Source organism: Myotis myotis, unplaced genomic scaffold (assembly GCF_014108235.1).
Source record: "Myotis myotis isolate mMyoMyo1 unplaced genomic scaffold, mMyoMyo1.p scaffold_m19_p_10, whole genome shotgun sequence".
Lineage (NCBI taxonomy): Eukaryota > Metazoa > Chordata > Mammalia > Chiroptera > Vespertilionidae > Myotis > Myotis myotis.
In genome coordinates this window covers 37,350,187-37,371,021 of record NW_023416314.1, presented here as the reverse complement: position 1 = coordinate 37,371,021, position 20,835 = coordinate 37,350,187, and the positions used below count along the sequence as shown (strand labels likewise).

The window sequence follows — 20,835 nt, the reverse complement described above, 5'->3', positions numbered from 1 at the left end:
TAGATATTGTTTGTTTTCATTTTGCTGGGTAGATGGATTTTTTTGAAATCTTTGTAAGGCTGTTGACATTATTGTATTCACCTTGGATTTCTCACAAATCCTATGTAAGTCAACTTAGGAATTATTTTAGGTAAAGTGACTTTTACATTAAATATAATTAATTATGATTTTGTGGACTTGATTCAAATTCTAATAGGTTATATATTTTCAGGGTAGACAAACTCCACCTATGTTAATGTGGTGCCATCATTTTAAGTATAACATTGTATAGCACTTATATAAAAAAAGCAACAGAATATAGCTTTATGCTTTCATGTGCTTGATTTATATTTTTCATTTTATCCTTAGGGTGCAAGTCCCAGCACTCTTAAGGAGTTTTTGTGAGTGCTAGAAGGTCAGTAATTTGGATTATGGCCTCAATAAACACTGTTTGGTTCACTTGGTTTCAAAATCCCTTTATTTCCCTGTTGTAATAAGTAACTTTAAAGTACAAGTAAATTTTCTTCAAGGTGGATCTCTAATTTTGAATAATCCCTTTTCAGATAAAAAAATCAACCCGCAGACTGAAATTTCAAATATGTTATATCTTTGTATCTATAACCTAAAACATGCTCTTAAAGACTCCAGATTTATTTTGCTGAAATTATGTTGTCTTAATGTTAGAAGCCTGCATTCATATTCCAGTTCTGAAATTGCAAATATTTGACACAAGTGTGAATGCTTCCCCTTCCCTTGCCCATGACAGACATTGCAAATTAACTGTGTCATACTTTCTTGCCAAACCTTGGCGAATCCTCATCTGTGCCACAGAGTCCTTATAAACACTGTGCTAGAGAAAGCTACTACTATTAGTTCAGAATTGGCAAATGTGAAACCTAATTGCCATTACTACACTAATTGGTTTGGCTGTGTTAGTAGCTATGTGAATTCTTTGAATACACAGGGCTATCAGAATTTTGGAAAAACCTATCTAAAATTTTTTAATGTAACAAAAATAGAGTACATTATATTTCCAGATTGATTTGGTTTATATAATACCTTTGCTGATATCCCGTTAACACTTATTAAGTAGTAATAATAAGCTACTAATAAGTACCATTTGTTGACTGCCAAATATTGACCATCTGCTATGTGCCTAGCACTATGTTAGATGCTTCACATCATTATCTCATTTAATCCTTGTAATGATTTGCAAGGTAGGTATTATTATCCCTATTTTATAGATGAAAGTTGGAGCACAGAGATTTGAAATGTGTCCAGGGGTCACTATTTGTCAGTGGCAGTGCAGGATTAAGCTCAGGTTCTTTTGACTCTTAAGTTTCTGGTCTTCTTATTATATTGGTCTACTTCTTCTCAGTTTACATAATGGCTGATGGTTGTTTTTGTAATAATAACTATATAGATATTTGCTGATCAAGTCTATATAGAAGTATGCTGGTCATGATGTGTATTTGTCTCTTGAGTCCTTAAAGTAATGGACATGTACTAATTCTCTATAACACTTGAAATATATATATAATAGAGATTTAGCTAAAGCCTCTTTGAGATGTAGATATTGAGTATAGACATACTCAGTAAATTTTGACTGATTTAACTTCAGGCCTTCTGTAGGATTGATATAAAAATGAAAAAGAATCTCTCCCTTAAATTCTTTGGATTTTTCAAAACATTTTTTCTGCCCTTGGTACAAGAAATTTTGGTAAAAGAGGAAAAAGACATTCAGCTCTGTTTTGGGTATCACTATACCACCATGACACCAACGATAAAACTGTGATACTACAGATTTGTAAATGATTTTTGTGTTCTCAACTGTAAAATAGGGATAATAATAGTATCTGCATCATAGGATTGTTGAGAGATTTAAATAAGCCAATGCATATTAGCTCTAGGAGCTAATCTTGATTTTTTTCCTTTAACCTGATCATTTCCATACATCAAGTCCTATTGACTTTACCTCTCAAAATAATCTGAAACTGCTCACTTCTCTTTATTTCCACTAACACCCCAGTTCAAGCAGCCTCTATTATTGCCTGGTCTACTGCAATAGCTTCTTTACCAAGTTTCACTGCTTCTACTCTTGCATCTTATTACATAACTGCTAGAGTAATCTTTTAAAATAAAAATCAAGTTTTGTTGTAAAACCATCCCATGGTTTCCCATTATAGTTAGTATACAATTTAAATTCTTTACTCTGGCTTACAAATTTGATCTGACCTTTGCTTAATTTTTCCACCCCCTCCTTGCTCTATGTGGTTTTGCTACACTGGCTTGCTTTCTGTTTATAACTACATTGAGCTAATTCCCACCTTAGGACCTTTGCTATCCTGTTCTCTTTGAAATGCCTTGTCCCTATATCATTTAGAGTTTCTTAGCTATATTGGCTAAACTTGAAGTCTCTTTCTTGCTCCCTGCCCTCCTCCCCTTTTTTTTCTCTGTTCTCTGTATCAACCTATGAGCAAATCCTGTTTTTTCTTCTTTAAATATATTCAGAATCTGTTCACTTTTCACTATTTTTACCATGAACACTTTGGTCACCATCACCTCTGTTTATTGCAGGAGGCTCTTAATTTTTCTCCCTGTTCCTATGTTTCTACTATTTCTGCTCTACTATACTTTTCACCTAGTAGATAGAGTAATGTTTTCTTTTAAAAAAACACACACACAACTTTATTTTTTGCCTGGGCCAGGTGGCTCAGTTGGTTGGAGCATCATCCCATACACCAAATGATTGTGGGTTCGATTCCTGGTCAGGGCACATACCTAGGTTGTGGAGTATGTACAGGAGGTAGCCTGTCGATGTTTCTCACCTCTCTCTCTCTCTCTCTCTCTCTCTTTCTCTCCCCCGTCTCCCCTCTTCCTCTCTCTCTAAAAATCAATAGAACATAACCTCGGGTGAGGATTAAAAGTAAACTAAAAATAAAAAGGACTTTAGTTTTTAAATAGTTTTATATTTAGAGAAAATAGTACAGAGAGTTCTCATATACCTTGCACTAAGTTTCCATTATTTTTAAGATTTTATTTTAGTGTGGTACATTTGTTAAAATTAATGAGCCAGTATCGATGCACTGATATTAACTAAAGTCCATGGTTTATTCACATTTTTTTGGAGTTTTTACCTATTGTCATTTTCTGTTTCAGGATATCTTATTGCATGTCTTCTTAGGCTCCTCTTGGCTGTGAAAGTTTCTCAGACTTTCCTTATGTCTGATGACCTTGACAGTTTTGAGGAGGAGTAGTCAAGTGCTTTGTAGGATGTCCCACTATTGCAATTTGTCTAATGTTTCCTCATGATTAGTCGAGGGTTATGGATTTTCAGAAGGAAGGCCACAGATAGAAAGTGCCATTTTCATCATATCAGATCAAGGGTATTTACTGTCAACATGATCTTACATCATCTAGTCCTCCATTACTTCTCTGAATCTGTCTCCTACTATGCTCTACCTTATAAATTCCAATCCTGTTTATTAGGTCCTTGAAGTTTCTTGAACATATCAAGTTTGCTTCTGCTTCAGGGCCCCTGTGTTTACTGCTCCCTGTGCCGTTGGATACTCTTCCTCTAGGTAGCAACATGCTTCTCACCCCTTCGTTGCTTACTTCTAGTTTCTGTTCAAATGTTACTTTATCATAGAGATCATCATTAAATACTATAGAAAAAGTCATAAAGCACTCCATTATCTTTTATGTCCTACCTTGCTTTATTGGCTCTTCCAACATGACATGAATTTTTTATTTGTTTATTATTATTCTCCCCCCCCCCCCACTAGAATGTAATTCCATGAAGTACAAACTTTGTTTTGTTTATTCCACTATCCCTAGCATCTAGAATCATGCCTGGCACATAGTAGATGCTCAACAAATATTTACAAATGAATGACTATTCAAATTACTTTCTAGAAAGATTGTGCCAATCTTTCCTAAGCATTATGTTAACATTATATTTCCTAAGCATTATGTTAACATTCTTACTTTGCTGTGTCTTGAACAGCAGCATTGCATGTTGTCTTTAAAAATATTTGGTTGGTAAAAATTTTTCATTTAAATATTTTTAGTTATGTATTTATCTCCGTTAAATTGTTTCTTCATATTTTGTTTCATAAGCTATTTTTGAATTATATATAACGGCAATTCTAAATACATTAGTATAGCAGGTATATGAAAATAACTTATTTTTCGTTTCTTAGGTTATTATAGTGACCACATCACCAAGTTCAACCTTCGTGCCCAATATTCTCTCCAAATCCCATAACTATGCAGCAGTCACTAAGCTTGTACCAACATCAGTAATTGCTTCCACAACCCAGAAGCCACCGGTGGTTATAACTGCTTCACAGTCCTCTCTGGTCAGTAGTAGCAGCAGTGGCAGCAGCAGTTCTACACCTTCACCTATCCCTAATACAGTTGCAGTAACAGCCGTGGTATCTTCCACACCATCTGTGGTCATGTCAACAGTAGCACAAGGTGAGTGGTAATTCAACATGTAATTCTATTCCTGTGGTATATGGGAATTTTGAAGAGAACTCTTATTTTTCTGCTTTGGGTCTGAAGGTCTCTCCTGTTTCATCACAGATTACAACTTTCCCTCTCCCAGTCTGAGAATGTCAAGGTAGTAGGTTACTCAGTTTTCTTATATTAATACTAGAGACCTGGTGCACGAAATTCCTGCACTCGGGGGGTGTTCCCTCAGCCCGGCCTGTGCTCTTTCACAGTTCAGGAGCCCTCGGGGGATGTCCAACTGATGGCTTAGGCCTGCTCTGGCAGTCGAACATCCTTAGCACTGTTGTGGAGGCAGGAGAGGCTCCCACCACCGCCGCTGCACTTGCCAGCGTGATCCCGGCTTCTGGCTGAGCAGTGCTCCCCCTGTGGGAGCACACTGACCACCAGGGGGCAGCTCCTGCATTGAGCACCTGCCCCTTGGTGGTCGGTGTGTGTCATAGCAACCTGTAGTTCCCACCGTTTGGTCGATTTGCATATTAGCATTTTATTATATAGGACTAGAGGCCCAGTGCACAAAAATTTGTGCACTCGGGGGGGGGGGGGTCCCTTAGCCCAGCCTGTGCCCTCTCGCAGTCTGGGACCCCTCGGGAGATAACGACCTGCTGGCTTAGGCCTGCTCCCAGGTGGCAGAGGGCAGGCCCAATCCCTAGGTGCAGCCCCTGGTCGGGCTCAGAGCAGGGCCGATTGGGGAGCTGGGGCGCCGCCCCCTGTCATGCACAGAGCAGGGCGGATTGGGAGGTTGCGATGCCACCCTCAGTCACGCTCAGGGTAGGACCGATTGGGGGGTTGGGGCACCGCCCCCTGTCACGCACAGAGCAGGGCCCATCAGGGGGTTGAGGAGCTCCCCCGTCACTCACAGAGTAGGGCCGATAGGGGAGTTGGCGCACCGCCCCCTGTCACACACAGAGCAGGGCGGATCAGGTGGTTGGGGAACCGCCCTCTATCACCCACAGAGCAGGTAATTAACATTCCCCAAATATAAGCTAAATCTTGTCCCAACAAATTTCAAAGGCGTATACAAATATCCTATATAACAAAGAGGTAATATGCATGCCCTCACAAGATGGCTGCCTATGACCAGGCCAGCAGGGGGGGTTAGTGAGGGAAGACCAAATGACTGAACAAGCAGGTTGTGTGGGGTGACTAGGCTGGCAGGGGGTTAGTGAGGTACGACCAAATGACTGAACAAGCAGGCTGTGTGAGTTAGTGAGGGACGACCAAACGACTGAACAGCAGGCTGCTTGGGGCGACCAGGCTAGCGGGGGCTGGGGGGGGGGGGGCTGTGAGGGGCGACCAGGCCGGCAGTGGGGGCAGTGGGGCAATCAGGCCAGCGGGGGCGGGGGGGGCAGTTAGGGACAACCAGGCAGGCAGGCAGGTGAGCGATTAGGAGCCAGCGGTCCAGGATTGTGAGAGGGATGTCCGACTGCCAGTTTAGGCCCAGGTCCTGGATTGGAGAGGGTGTAGGCTGGGCTGTGGGGACCCACCCCCGTGCACGAATTTTGTGCACCGGGCCTCTAGTCTTTAATATAGTGGGATTTTCAAATGAGGAACTTGAAATTACTTTACTATAGGTTCTTCTTAGGCACTCAGTTTATAATTATGTACTCAGAGATATCAAGTATGTAACCTCTTCAAAGTAAGTTACCCAGTGATAAAAAGTAGGGGGAAGAATATGATTTCAAGGACATGCCATTTGCCTTTTTTCAATCTCCTACATTTTTCTGTGTGGGTGGTAATGGGAGATATTGAGAGGAATTGAGGCTAAACTGAAGGACAATTGCTTCTTTATAGCAGAAGAAAGGAAATGTGGAAACATTAATTTTCTGTTAGCTTAAATCAGTTTAGATATCTTCTATATTTTTATGTTCCTCCCAGAGGAAAGGTGAATAGCACAGTTAAGAAATTTTTATTTTGCGGGGTTGGTAAGTCTTAAGATGGGGATCAGAGAGAAGTATTATACAGTATTCATACCCATGGTGTAAAGGAACATAGAAGCAACATAGAACAGAACTTAATATTAGTTTTTATTGGATTTTACTTGAATAATATATAGCTCAAGGTAGACTGAAACTGGGAAATATAGTTTATGAACTAGTAGCAAATGTAAGCAGTTGATTAGGAAAATAGTGTTTTTCATAATTGCTTTAATCATGTTTAGTGTATTCTATATAACTCTGTTAGTAAGGAAGAGATTACATAGATGCAATGTGGTCAATATTCCTTTTCTATAGCCCTAATGATAGAATGTGAGCATCTGTTATTATTTTCTGGCTCTAATACTCATTTAATGTCTTAATCAATAACAATAAATAGCAGGCTTGAAATTTTCTTTTATTTGTTACCTTAACTGATTTTTTAAAAAATCGTTCCAACTTTTCTATTTGTGCAGTAGTAAACTATAATATAGCATTATTAAAAATATAAATGATTTTATATAGAAAGTCTGTTTAAAATGCTGGTTGTAAACATGATCTAAATTCATCATTTCAAAATTTGAAGGTGAGAGAAGCAAAGGCCATTTGTCTGCTCACCTGACCTTATATCAAAACCATTATCCATTGACAGTTGTTTTTCCCTTCCAGTCCTCATTACACAGTTTGCTAAAGTTTTACTATATTAGAAAGGTTACTGTTCTTCCAAGTATTTATTTGAGATAAGAGGGCCATTCTTCTTGGTTACAAATGAAATATCTTTAGACAAATGAATATTCCATGCTTCTGTTTTCATTCTTAATTTTCTCCAGCTACCCTTTGAAGCTCTTGGGAATTTAGGACTTTCCTATTTTCTTTTTGCATCCTGTATCTCTCTGTGAGCCTTAAGTAGTTATTTATAGGGGAGCTGGACAAGACATCTCAGAGATTTCTCATAAATTCATTGGAATTCAGTAGAGCATGAGGAATGTAAAAGTATCTGAATGTAGATAGTGAAGGAAACTATGATTATTTGAGTTGCTGTTTGAGATACTTAATTTTCATATTATCCTAAGAAATGAAGGCATCTTCTTTTTCAAAAGGTAAAATTTAATGGGATGGTAATATACAGACTGTAGTTGTGATTCTGACTACAGGTCTTCTGTAGCCCCTCTGTGAGTACCAGTGTCTGCTTTTTTTGGAGATTAAAGACAGGCTGTTTTCGAGCTCATATACCTATATATGGTTATTCTTGTAGGGCCAACTGGTGGAAGAGGGAAAGAGTCTTATAGCAATAACTTGGTGGGTGACTCCATGTTTATAAATGTAGAGATGGTTCCAAATGTAGAGAATAGGGGAATTGTATATGGTTGGCTCATGCTGTGGGAAGTGAAAGGAACTCATTAATATTAGGAATATGGGAGTGCTTAACATTCTGATTAGAATGGTAGTTCTGAGTTGGTCATCTAGAAGAAAGGATGATTAAAAAACTTATTATGAAAAATTCCAAACATATAAGTAGAATAGTAAAATGAAACCTTAGGTACCCATTACCCAGCTTCAGGGATGTACAGTACTTGGTCAGTCCTGTTTCACTTATATCTGCTATTTCCTTCCACATACTCTTGTCTTGACCAGGAATGTTTTTAAAGGTATCATATATATTTTTTTAAAAATCACAATGCCACACCTAGAATTTTTAACAATAATTCCTTTTTGTAATAATAATTTATTGATATAGTAAAATATCAAGTTAGCATCTAAATTTCTTTGATTATGTGTTTGAATTAAGATCTAAATAAGATCTACATTGCATTGATTGATATGGTTATTGCTATAAGACTCTTTCCCTCTTCCACCAGCTGCCCCTTAGAATTGTAGTGCAAAGAAATTAAACAAATCTGGAAGCTAAGGCCCAGAGAGTCAGAGTGACTTCTTAAGATTTCTTTGGTGCTCAACTAGTCCTATCCTTTTCAGTGGGAGCCTCTTCAAGTTGGCTCCTCAATTGTTTTGACACAACCACATTAGTCCTTAATAGCTTCCTTGTTTTGTGGTATGACAAGATAGGTTCATCTTGTACATTTCCCCCCCATATTTGGAATTAGACATTTCTTCAAGGAGCCCTGGTTTCTTAGTGAGAAATGGTGCTTAGACACCACAGTCTGAGCACTAAGGGGATGGTCATTGTTTCTGGATCTTTTCTGTAGACAGAGCTAGAATCCTTTTTTTCTTTCAGGGAGGAAAAAACATTGTGAGTTTATACTGAAATTACCAATTCCAATTTAGAATTATGAGTGTGTTTTTTTCTATTTGTATAATTGTATCTTTTTCTCCACTTACACTAAAAATCTTGGTTCCTAATGATTAATAAAACTATATGTATTTGACTTATCCTATAATATGTATTACAGAATAACAAAACCAAATGATAACTGACAATATGATTACTGAGTAGAACTTAAGATTTTATTATGGTTCTTTTGGCTTTTAAGAGTATTCTCATTATGGATATATAGTTGAATTACTGTATTTTAAAATTACTTGAAATTTTTTTCTCTGTGGTGAAGCTCTAATTTAGTATACAATTAGGTTAATGTGTTTTGTTTTTATGGATTGTAATTTAAAATTTTTCAACTTAATTTTACTTATAATTACATAAAATATTTATAAAGTTTCAAAGTCAAATCCACAAACAATGTGTGTTCTGAGAAGTCTACCTTTGATTTACAATTCATATGCCCTGTTTTGTTCTTTCCTGATAGGTAATTTTTTTTTTCTTTAATTTTTAAAAATGTATTTTTATTGATTTCAGAGAGTAAGGGAGAGGGAGAGAAAGATAGAAACATCAATGATGAGAGAGAATCATTGATCAGCTGCCTTCTGCATGTCCTATGCTGGGGATTGAGCCCTCAAGCCAGACATGTGCCCTGACCAGGAATCAAACCTTGACCTCCTGGTTCATAGGTTGACACTCAACCACTGAGCAATACCACCTGGGCTCAAGCACTTCTCATTCTGTGATTTTACTTGATCCACACAGCAACCCTTAGAATTGTAGTGCAAAGAAATTCAACAAATCTGGAAGCTAAGTCCCAGAGAGTCAGAGTGACTTCTTAAGATTTCTTCTCCATCTTTATTATTCCTCAGAAACATTTTACATAAGGATGTGATATTATTTTAAATTTTTTCTGTAATTTAACAGAGAAAAAATAAATTTGCTGTAATGCAATGGCATGGTGGGGATGTGGAGGAACATGGGATATAGGCTAAGTACTTGATAATCAGGCTATTAATTTATCAGTTTCTTTTCATTGTTTCAGCAGTGCTCAAAAAGTTGATACGGTGAGTTATATTCAAGATTCTTTGTTAGGAATATTAATTCATTTACAAATAGTAATCCTATTGTATTGTTGATTAATTATAAAATTACTGATGAAAAATCTGGGACAGGGAAAAATTTCTTTGAAACTCATAGATCTTTAGTTGAAGTTACTGGTACTCCTTACCTATGCACATTTGCTAATGCTAGTGTTGCACTGAAAAGAAATGTCTTACAACCTTTAGTCATCAGAATTTTCATTTTGCTCTGGATATATTGAGTATGCTCACTTGTAACTTCATATTATTATTTAATGACCCAGTTAGAGTTCTGAAGAAATGACTTTAATTTATAGATTATTGGAAGCGAAATAAAGAAAAGCTACTTTGCCTTGCTAAATAATTCAAAAGATAAATGTTTCATTGTGAATTATTTTAGTTATAAATATTTTTACTGATTTTTTTAGAGAGAGAAGCAGGGAGAGGGAGTGAGAAAGAAAAACATGGATGTAAGAGCAGAACATCAGTTGGCTGCCTCCTGCAGACCCCGTACTGGGCGGGGAATCGAGCCCACAACCCGGGCATGTGCCCTGACTGGGAATCAAACCAACAACCTTTTGGTGCATGGAATGATATCCAACTAACTGAGCCACACCAGCCAGGGCAGTTATTTTATTTCATGCCATGTTTAAATTGGCTCACTAGAACCTAAAAAATATAATAGAAATAAGATTTAAAACTTAGTTTACTTTGCTTTTATATTACATTAAGAACTTATATTTTCTAATGGAAAATCTATTGAGAAACACGTTTGAGAATATCCTGCTTGATATTTTTGTTTCTTTTGTGTTAACTCTTCACCAAGGGAAATCTGTTTTTTTTAGTGTGAAAGCAATGATGCCTCCTCCCTTGCAGTGTTTGGAGATTAAATATCTAATATGTAAAGTATCACACATTATATCTGACATACAATGGTGCTTAATAAATTATTGCTCTTATTGATTTACCTAGTTTGTGATATCTACTACAACAACTAGAAGTAACCTTAATTATGCTTTACTATTGAGTTTTCTTTTTTCTCACTCTTCTACAGGTGTATCTACATCAGCAATCAAAATGGCATCAACCAGACTTCCTTCCCCCAAAAACTTAGTGGGTACCCCAACTCAGATTCTTGCACAGTTTCCTAAACAGCATCAACAGTCTCCTAAGCAACAGTTACATCAAGTGCAGCAACAGACACAGCAACAGGTGGCTCAGCCTTCTTCAGTATCTCATCAACAGCAGCCTCAGCAGTCTCCTTTGCCACCTGGTATTAAGCCTACAATTCAAATCAAACAGGAGTCAGGTAACTGGGAAATGTTTACAAGATACTGTAATCCTTCTCTTATCACCATCTCTCAGAATACCACTAATATATATGGATTTACTTCCATATATAGTTTCCTCAATTACCAGATTTTTAAATTTCAAAATGTATTTTGAGACCCTCCTGTTGGAAATACCTATATAGAAAGAACTGGAGCTTGGAAATAGAAAAGGAATAAAAAGCAGTTTGCACAGCAGGAAGAGGCTTTTGTTATTTTTTCAATGAACTCTCAAGAGAGAGAAAGAATGCTGAGGAAATAAACCCATATTTTAGAATTATACTCTGGGACCTGTTGGGGTCATGGGAAGTGAACACTTGAAAAATTAGTCTGGGGGAGTTGTGTGTTAGAGGGCAGTTCATATTTATGAATAATAAGACAAAATTTTTAAGAGCAGAAGAGGTGCTAAGATTATAGACTACTAGAGGCCCGGTGCACGAATTCGTGCACGGGTGAGGTCCAGCCGGCCTGCCCTGATCAGGGCCTGGGGCCAGCTGGGGGGAGGGGCCGCAGGTGGATGGCCAGCTGGCCCCGCCCCCAATTGGGGTAGGGGGGCGAGGCTGTGGGCGGTTGGCTGGCCAGCCCCACCCCCTGGTCGAACTCCTGGTTGAACTCCCAGGGGACAATTTGCATATTAGCCTTTTATTATATAGGAGGATTGTGCACAATGAAGAAGTTTGTGGTTTGTAGGATAACAATTTAGTAGTTTTTTGAGAGCATCTCCAGCACAATGGGAACTCAGAGGTAGGAGTCAATTACTATAAGTTGTCAAATCATAAAAGTATTGAATAGAAGGGCAGGTAGGATGGAGGCTGAGTCACAGGGAAATTAAAAGGCCTCTTAACATACTTAATATCTTTAAAAGAAAGGAAAATGGGTGTTTTTTCTCAAATGAATCTGGACTTTCTTTGGTGATAGAACAGTAAGTTGGAGGATCTGACATTTTCTATTTTATTTTTTTTTGATCGGAACATTTATTTTTTTGAGATAATTGCTGTATAACATTGTATTAGTTTTAGGTGTACAACATAATGATTTGATTATGTATACTAGTAAAAGGGTAGGCAAAAGTAGATTTACAATTGTGAGTGTGCAAAACAGTTTATTCTTGTATTATTTTCCATTTGAACAACTGTAGACCTCCTTTTTCCTATCCCTGAATACTGCAAAGTGCTTAGTTAATATCTATCACCACACATAGTTACAAACTTATTTTTTTATGATAACTTTTGATATCTACTTTCTTAGCAACTTTCAAATATACAGTACAGTATTGTTTGCTATGGTCACAATGCTGCACATTACATCCCCAGGACTTATCCTATCTAATAAAAGAGAAACATGGTAATTGGCTTACGACCGCTACCCTTCCCATTGGCTAATCAACGAGATATGCAAATTAACTGCCAGCCAAGATGGCGGCCGGCAGTCAGGCAGCTTGAAACTAACATGAGGCTTGCTTGCTTCAGTGACAGAGGATTGCAACGTTCCCCGCCTGCCGCTGCAGGCCTCTGAGCCTGCAGTTTGATACATAGTTACAAAAATAGAAGCTAAACAAAACCCCAGAAACCAGCTTTCAGCAGGCTGGGATCTCAGAGGTGGAGTTGATACAGAGTTTCGATTATAGAACCTAAACAAACCAGATACCTTCTTTCAGCAGCTGAGGCCTCAGAGCTGGAGCCAAGCCTCAGAGCTACAGCTGGCCCAAAATAAAAAAAAAAGAAAAAAAGGAGCAGTTGGGAGCTTCAGTTGGCCTGAAAACAGCCCTTAGCCCTCACCCAGACTGGCCAGGCACCCCAGTGGGGACCCCCACCCTGAAGGGTGTGTGACCAGCTGCAAACAGCCATCATCCCCTCATCCAGGCTGGCCAGGCACCCCAGTGGAGACCCCCACCCTGATCCAGGACACCCTTCAGGGCAAACCAGCCAGCCCCCACCCATGCACCAGGCCTCTATTCTATATAGTAAAAGGGTAATATGCCTCCCAGCACCGGGATCAGCGGAGCCGCGAGGCCTCCTGGCACCAGGATCAGCCTGACGGGGCAGCGCCCAAACCCCCTGATCGCCCTGCGGCTCTGTGTGTGACAGGGGGCGGGGCCACAACCTCCCTATCCGCCCTGCTCTGTTTGTGACAGGGGAAGGCGCTCCAACCCCCCCCCCCACACACACACACACACACGGGCCCTGCTCTGTGTGTGACAGGGTGCGGCACCCCAACCCCCTGATCGGCCCTGCTGTGTGTGTGACAGGGTGCGGCGCCCCCAACCCCCCCACCCCAGGTGCCCTGCTGTGTGTGTGATGGGGTAGAGCCATAACCTCCCCATCGGCCCTGCCCTGAGTGTGACAGTGGTGGCGCCCCAACCCCCTGATCGGCCCTGCTCTGTGGGTGATAGAGGGCGGTTCCCCAACCACCTGATCCGCCCTGCTCTGTGTGTGACAGGGGGCGGTGCGCCAACTCCCCTATCGGCCCTACTCTGTGAGTGACGGGGGAGCTCCTCAACCCCCTGATGGGCCCTGCTCTGTGCGTGACAGGGGGCGGTGCCCCAACCCCCCAATCGGTCCTACCCTGAGCGTGACTGAGGGTGGCATCGCAACCTCCCAATCCGCCCTGCTCTGTGCATGACAGGGGGCGGCGCCCCAGCTCCCCAATCGGCCCTGCTCTGAGCCCGACCAGGGGCTGCACCTAGGGATTGGGCCTGCCCTCTGCCACCTGGGAGCAGGCCTAAGCCAGCAGGTCGTTATCTCCCGAGGGGTCCCAGACTGCGAGAGGGCACAGGCTGGGCTAAGGGACCCCCCCCCCCCCCGAGTGCACAAATTTTTGTGCACTGGGCCTCTAGTCCTATATAATAAAATGCTAATATGCAAATTGACCAAACAGCTGAACAAGCGGTCGCTATGACATGCACTGACCACCAGGGGCAGACACTCAGTGTAGGAGCTGCCCCCTGGTGGTCAGTGTGCTCCCACAGGTGGAGCGCTGCTCAGCCAGAAGCTGGGTTCACTGCTGGCGAGCGCAGCAGCGGTGGCGGGAGTCTCTCCCACCTCTGAGGCAGCACTAAGGACCCCTTGGCAGACATCCCCCAAGGGGTCCAAGACCACTAGAGGGCGCAGGCCAGGCTGAGGGACCCCTTCTCCCCCGCTCCAGTGAACAAATGTCGTGCACCCGGCTTCTAGTTTATGTTATAACTGGAAGTTTGTTCCTTTTACCACCTTCACCCATTTTAGCCAGCCTCTCACCTCTTGCTTGTTCTCTTGTATCTGTGAGCTCTGTTAGTTTTTGTTTTGTTTTGTTTTAGATTCTATATATAAGTGAGGTAATACAGTGTTTATGTTTCTCTGACTTATTTCACTTAGCATAATGCCATTCATGTTGTAAATGACAAGATTTCCTTCTTTCTCATGGCTGAATAATATTTTATGGTATCTATATACCACATTTCTTTTATAAAGTATTTTTTTAAAAATTATGCAGAATTAATGTTTTAAGTATTTTCAAAATTTCCCACATTATTTTTCACCCACATATAAGCAAACCTTAAAGTAGTGTGTGATGACATAGTGATGAAGGAAACAACTCGTGAGTGAGGATTATTACCAGTTCATCACAGGCCTCAATCACAACCTTATCAGCGACAGAACCAGAGGGAGCAGTAATATATGCCACACGGCTCCCTGAAAGGCAGGAAGGCTCAGAGCTGATAGAAACTTCACCAAGTTTGTTAAATCATTTCGTTCTTCTCTGCCTTGGTTAATAATTCAGGGACTTCCTCACAGTGCTTTCCATGTTACTAAGTCTTATCCTTGCTAATGGTTCCAGTAACATATTGATCGATGGCATTAGAGATTTCTCCTCTCTTCACTCTGGTGTTAAACTTCATTGAGAACATTCATTCGCCTTATCTCCTTCAAGGCATGTGCAGTGTGTCCGAGACTGCTGTCCTGTGCTTCAATGCCAGTAACCTGATACACGGTGTTAGACTGAGTATATATTTCACAGCAATGGTGGCCATGCAGAGGTCTGTGAGCACACATTCCGGCAAATCTTTATTCTTGGTAAAGTCATTGCTAAATAATGACACCATTATTTCTCCGGCTTAACAAAGACCAAAGAGAATTTGAACGTCATTTTCTTTTTTTTTCTTTTTTTAAAGTATATTTTATTGATTTTTTACAGAGAGGAAGGGAGAGGGATAGAGAGTTAGAAACATCCCTGAGTGAGAAATATCGCTCAGTTGCCTCTTGCACACCCCCTACTGGGGATGTGCCCGCAACCAAGGTACATGCCCTTGACCAGAATCTAACCTGGGACCCCTCAGTCCGCAGGCCGACGTTCTATCCATTGAGCCAAACCGGCTAGGGCATAGGGACATCATTTATATCCGATAATGCAACAAAGCCACCAAAGGAAGCCATCCTATTATCCCCTCTTGCTTGTGCATATGCAGTTGATACATGTGTTAGAGTTTTATACATGTTATAGACCATGCAGACTCTTCTGGATTTTCATATGAATGTAATAATATAATGTGTGGTTTTCTTGTGACTGGCTTTTTTCACTTAATGTTTTCAAGGTTCATACATGTTATATCAGGTATTAGTACTTCATTCTTTTCTATAGGTAAATTTTATTTCACATTTTGTTTATCCATTTGTCCATTGATATACATTTGGATTATTTCTAATGAAGGCTGCTATGAATAATTCTGTGGAAAGTATTCATGTGTAAGTTTCGGGGTATTCCTAGGAGTGGAATTGTTGAGTTATATGGTAATTCTATGTTTAATTCTTTGAGAAACGGCTAAACTGTCTTCCAAAGTGATTACATCATTTTGCATTCCCATCAGCAATTTCTTTACATCCTTCCCAATACTTGTCATTCTCTGACTTTTTGATTCTAACTATCCTAGTTTGTGTGAAATGGTATTTCATTTTGGATTTGATTTGCATTTCTCTGATAACTAATGATGTTGAGCATCTTTCCATGTGCTTCTTGGCCCTTTATATATCTTCCTTGGAGAAATGTCTATTTATATCTTTTGCCCACTTTTTAATTGGGCTGTCTTTTTATCATTGAGTTGTATGAGTTTTTTTTAATATATGTATTTTGGATATTAAGCTCTTATCAAATGTATGATTCGCAAGTATTTTATCCCATTCTGTGGGTTGTCTTTTCACTTTCTTGATTATGTCTTTTGAAGCACAAAAGTGGTTAATCTTAATGATGTCCAATTCATACATATTATTTTCTTTTGTTGCTCATTTTTTTCAGTGTCATATTTAATAATCTCTTGCCAAAATCCCATGTCAGAATGATTTTTTTCAATTGTAGTTTACATTCAGTATTATTTTGTGTTAGTTTCAGGTGTACAGATTAGTGGTTAGATAATCATATACTTTATGAAGTGTTCCCCTCAATATTTCCAGTATCCATGTGGCACCATATATAGTTATTACAATATTACGGACTGTATTCCCTATACTATACTATACATATCTGTGACATTGTAATTATCTTCTTTTTAAAGGACTGTAGAATTATCTTGTGTGGCTATGGGCCTGCTATTATTTGGTGATGGAGGAAGAGCTCTTAAATATTTATTTTAAGGAAATTTGCCTATTTAGACACCTCTTTTCTGAGGTCAATTTTGATAAATAATATTTTTTTAGAAAATTATTTATTTCATCCAAATTTTCAGCTTATCTGTAAGACTGAGCAAAGTAGTCTCTTATGATCTTTTTAAATTTTCCTCTGTGGTTATTTCTTTGGAAACTTCTTTTTATGTGCCTTAAGCATTGTTATTGTAATTCACCAATGAGATAATACTAAAAATAATTTTCCCCTCCAACTTCACTGTTTATGATTTACTATAATTAGGATTTCTTTATTTCTCTGATAATAATACTTTATTTATTGAATTCTTGTTATGTACGAGGCACTTTACAATTTTGATTTATTTAATCTTTACAATAGCCCTAGAAGGTATATAGTAGCAGTATATTTATTTCAAATGAGCAAACTGAGTCAGAGAGATTAAGTAATTTGCCTAATTATGCTTAGATGTCATAATTTTAACTTCTTTGTTGGCTGTAAGAAATTATTATTATGATAATTATTACTTAATTATCATTAAATTTATTTAATGATATTAAATAAGTAGATTTGTTTGTTTTCTAATGTCTCAATCTAATTGCCATCCAAATAAGTAATACAATTTTTAGTTGTCTATGGCAGTATATTAAATTCCATGAAATTAAAGTCCTGGTGTAATACATTCAACTCCAGAATTATTTCAGTAAAGTTATGGAGGAAACAATGTTACCAAAATTTTTCTTCCTCAGTTAACAATTGTTATTTAAAGTTGTAGTTATCATGAAATATTTACATTTTACATTTGGAAAGGCAATACAACAATTATAACATTTAAGTAAAATTTTTGAAAAATGTAAAAAAGAATCATAACCTCACCACCCTAATATTTTTATTTTATTTCTGTATATTGCCTTTAACTTCTTGTCCAAATGCATATTTTATAGGTACAATAATAATGTATCCTTTATTTCGTGTTTGACAAAGTGTGCTATTAAAAATACTTTTAAAAAGCAACCAATTTAAAAATAAATGTTCAAAAAGAAAATGTTCTTGCTTCTTTATAGTTTTCAACAGACTTTATAGCTTAATAGGTTAGAAAACTACTTGGTGCAGTTGGGAATATATAAAAGCTACATTAACATTTGTTTTTGACTTCTTATCCTAATCTTTCATGTCCATCTGCATGAAGCATTGTTTATTTGTCTATAAAAGTTCAGGCCAATGGCTGTTTGGTTTGAAAGCTCTTATATATCATAGACAAAAGAAAAACAATTGTTTTTCTTTAAGAATTCAATAGCTTTTATAATGTTTTAATTGTATTCTTGAATGAGAAATTGGGAATTTGAGAAACAGAAGTTGGTGAAGAATTTTTATCCACATGAACTTTAAAGCTTCTCTTTAGTCAAGATGGAGTAAATGAAGTAAATGTTTATAACTACTGCCCTCTTGGGTTGGTATAAGACACATGTATTTTAAAGAAGAATTTGTACTGATATTTATCTTTCTTCTTTCAAAGGTGTTAAAATCATCACACAACAAGTTCAACCAAGTAAAATCTTACCCAAACCAGTGACAGCAACTCTGCCTACCAGTAGCAATTCCCCTATTATGGTGGTTAGTAGTAATGGTGCAATAATGACAACTAAACTGGTAACCACTCCTACTGGTAAGTTTTCTTGAGCATTAGTTTATTTATTCATTATATATTCATTGAGTAATTTCTCTGTGTTTGACACTGGGGTTACAGATATTATTGAGACAATTCTTCAAAGAGGCCTTTCTTGACTTCCCACTTTCCTCCAACTAAAAAATGTTCTTTCTATTTTTGTGGTATGGTCATCTATACTTTTCCTTCATAGCACATACTACAATTTCTATTTACTCAGCTACTGTTTGTTGATTTATTTAACATTGTTCACCTTATTAGACCATAAGCTCCCATAAGGATAAGGGAAATAAAGGGACCATGTCTATTTTATTATATATATTTACATTTGTGTGTATGTGTGTGTGTGTATACACACACACACACACACACACACACGTATTTATATAAAGAGAAAGAGAGAGAGCACGCTCTGTTCTGTTCTGTAAGTGATTAGTAAGGATTTGTTGAGTAAATGAAAGTGCAGTCCCAGTTCACAAGGATCTCACTTTGATGAGGTTGAGAGTCTGTATTACATTATAGTGTAGTAAGCATTCCTCAGACTGAGGGAGGCACAGGATGACATTATGCCTAGATAGGAGAGCAACCAGGCTACGCTCAAGGAAGTAGCGCAGAACATTTATTTATTTTATTTATTTATTTATTTAGTTTTGTTAATCCTTACCGAAAGATATTTTTTCTATTGATTTTTTAGAGAGAGTAGAAGGGAGGGGAGGAGAGAGAGAGAAACATCAAAGTGAGAGAGACATATCGATCAGTTGCCTTCCACATGCGCCCTGACCAGGGTCAGGGAGTGAACCTGCAACCCAGGTATGTGCCCTTAACAGAATCAAATCTGGGACCTTTTGGTGCGTGGGCTGACACTAACCATTGAGCATGTTGGCCAGGACAAGTGTGTAGAACATTTTAGTAATATCATCCTCAGTCTTTTCCCTTGTCTATTTAAATGGGATAATAATACCTATGCCCTAAGGTTATTATAAGTATTAAATGAAATCAAGTGTGTAAAGTCTCCAGCAGAGTGCTCAGTAGCTATTACTATTAATTAATATTAGAATTATTCATTGATATTTTAAATTTGCATAACTGTTACCAATTTTTTTGAGGATGGACAGTATTTAGATGATAGAATCTAGATAGTGTAAAATGATACCTGTCTGAAGTTTATAAGCTATCAGCTATTGGCCAATATGTAAAGGTCTGTACAAACATTGCACTAATCTCCCTTAGGCTCTATTATTTCCATTTTCAGTGACGAAAAGAGACTTATATTAAGCAACTTGCCCAAGTTCATATAGTCAATAAAAGGCAGAACTGGAATTTGAATCCAGATCTGTTTGATTCCAAACCCAGTGCTTTACAAACAAAAATTTTGGTAAAATATACATAACATGAAGCTTTCTATTTTCACCATTTTTAAGTGTGCAGTTTGTTAGTATTGAGTACATTCACATTATTTTGCAGCCATCACCACTCTAGCTCCAGAACTTTTTCATCTTCCCAAACTGAAACTCTGTACGCATTAAATAGTAACTAGTCTCCCCTTCTTCCAGGATTTGGTAACTGCCATTCTACTTTCTGTCTCTATGCAAAGCCTGTGCTTTAGAGATACCATTATTCTTGTATTAAATCTATCATACTTCCCCCAAAACTTTTACCACTTGGTACAAAGATATTAATGTTATGTATATATGATTCCTTATGTTATGGAAAGGTAGCAAAAAGTAATATGTCTATACTTATGTATCTATATTAGAGTGTTTCTTTTTTTAAAAGACAAACACTTTAATTTGAAATTTTTTCTGGTTATAATTTAACTGATTCAAACTATCTGTATAACATTTACCTTGCACTAAATTTTTTTTCTGATTCAGATGTATGTTTGTAAATTTAAACTAACTCTACTTACTGTTCCTCCCTCTTTTGGATAGGGATTGTATTTTTAAGTGGTGAATAACTTGCTAAAATCATTTATTTGGGAAGGGGGTTGTTGAAAATGGTTATCACAGTGACCTCTGAATCTAATTATCATGAAACATTTTTTTTCAGTTGAAGAAGGTGTTATTTTAGTCATTTTCATTCTCCAAGACAAATAGTTCTTAGTTTAGGAATGGGATTTCTGAGTTACCAGATTTGTAGGAAACTATAACAGGCTCATTTGGTTAGTATTTAATTCCTCTTTAGGAAAAGGAAAAAATTATAGAAATAGTGGGGAAGAGTGTAAGATCCTTTGAGAAAAATATCTTTATAGGTCAGTTAAAGTTAAGGAAATACGGAAATAGTGAACTTTTTAGGCTAAAAAGAAATATTCTTGGCAGCAGCATCTTTAATCTCTAGTAAAATGATGGCATAATTCTTTAAAAGATGGAAATATATTTACAGGGTAGCAGAGTACAAAACAGTAAAAGTTTATAACATTTTAGGCAAACAATACTGCCTTATTTGCTGAGTGCTGACATTGGGTTTGGCACAGAGACAGCATAAAACAGAT

The 20,835-nt window shown here is 38.0% G+C and overlaps 1 protein-coding gene across 9 annotated transcripts in view; it reads left to right on the top strand.

The window, feature by feature from the left end:
- EMSY (EMSY transcriptional repressor, BRCA2 interacting) overlaps positions 1-20,835 on the top strand; it is an 85,024-nt gene that overhangs the window by 26,557 nt on the left and 37,632 nt on the right. For all 9 annotated transcript variants that reach the window (XM_036324910.1, XM_036324907.1, XM_036324909.1 and 6 more), the window contains 3 exons: positions 4,182-4,458; positions 10,816-11,070; positions 18,195-18,344. In XM_036324910.1, coding sequence (XP_036180803.1) covers positions 4,182-4,458; positions 10,816-11,070; positions 18,195-18,344 — 682 coding nt within the window. The remainder of the gene's footprint in view (positions 1-4,181; positions 4,459-10,815; positions 11,071-18,194; positions 18,345-20,835) is intronic.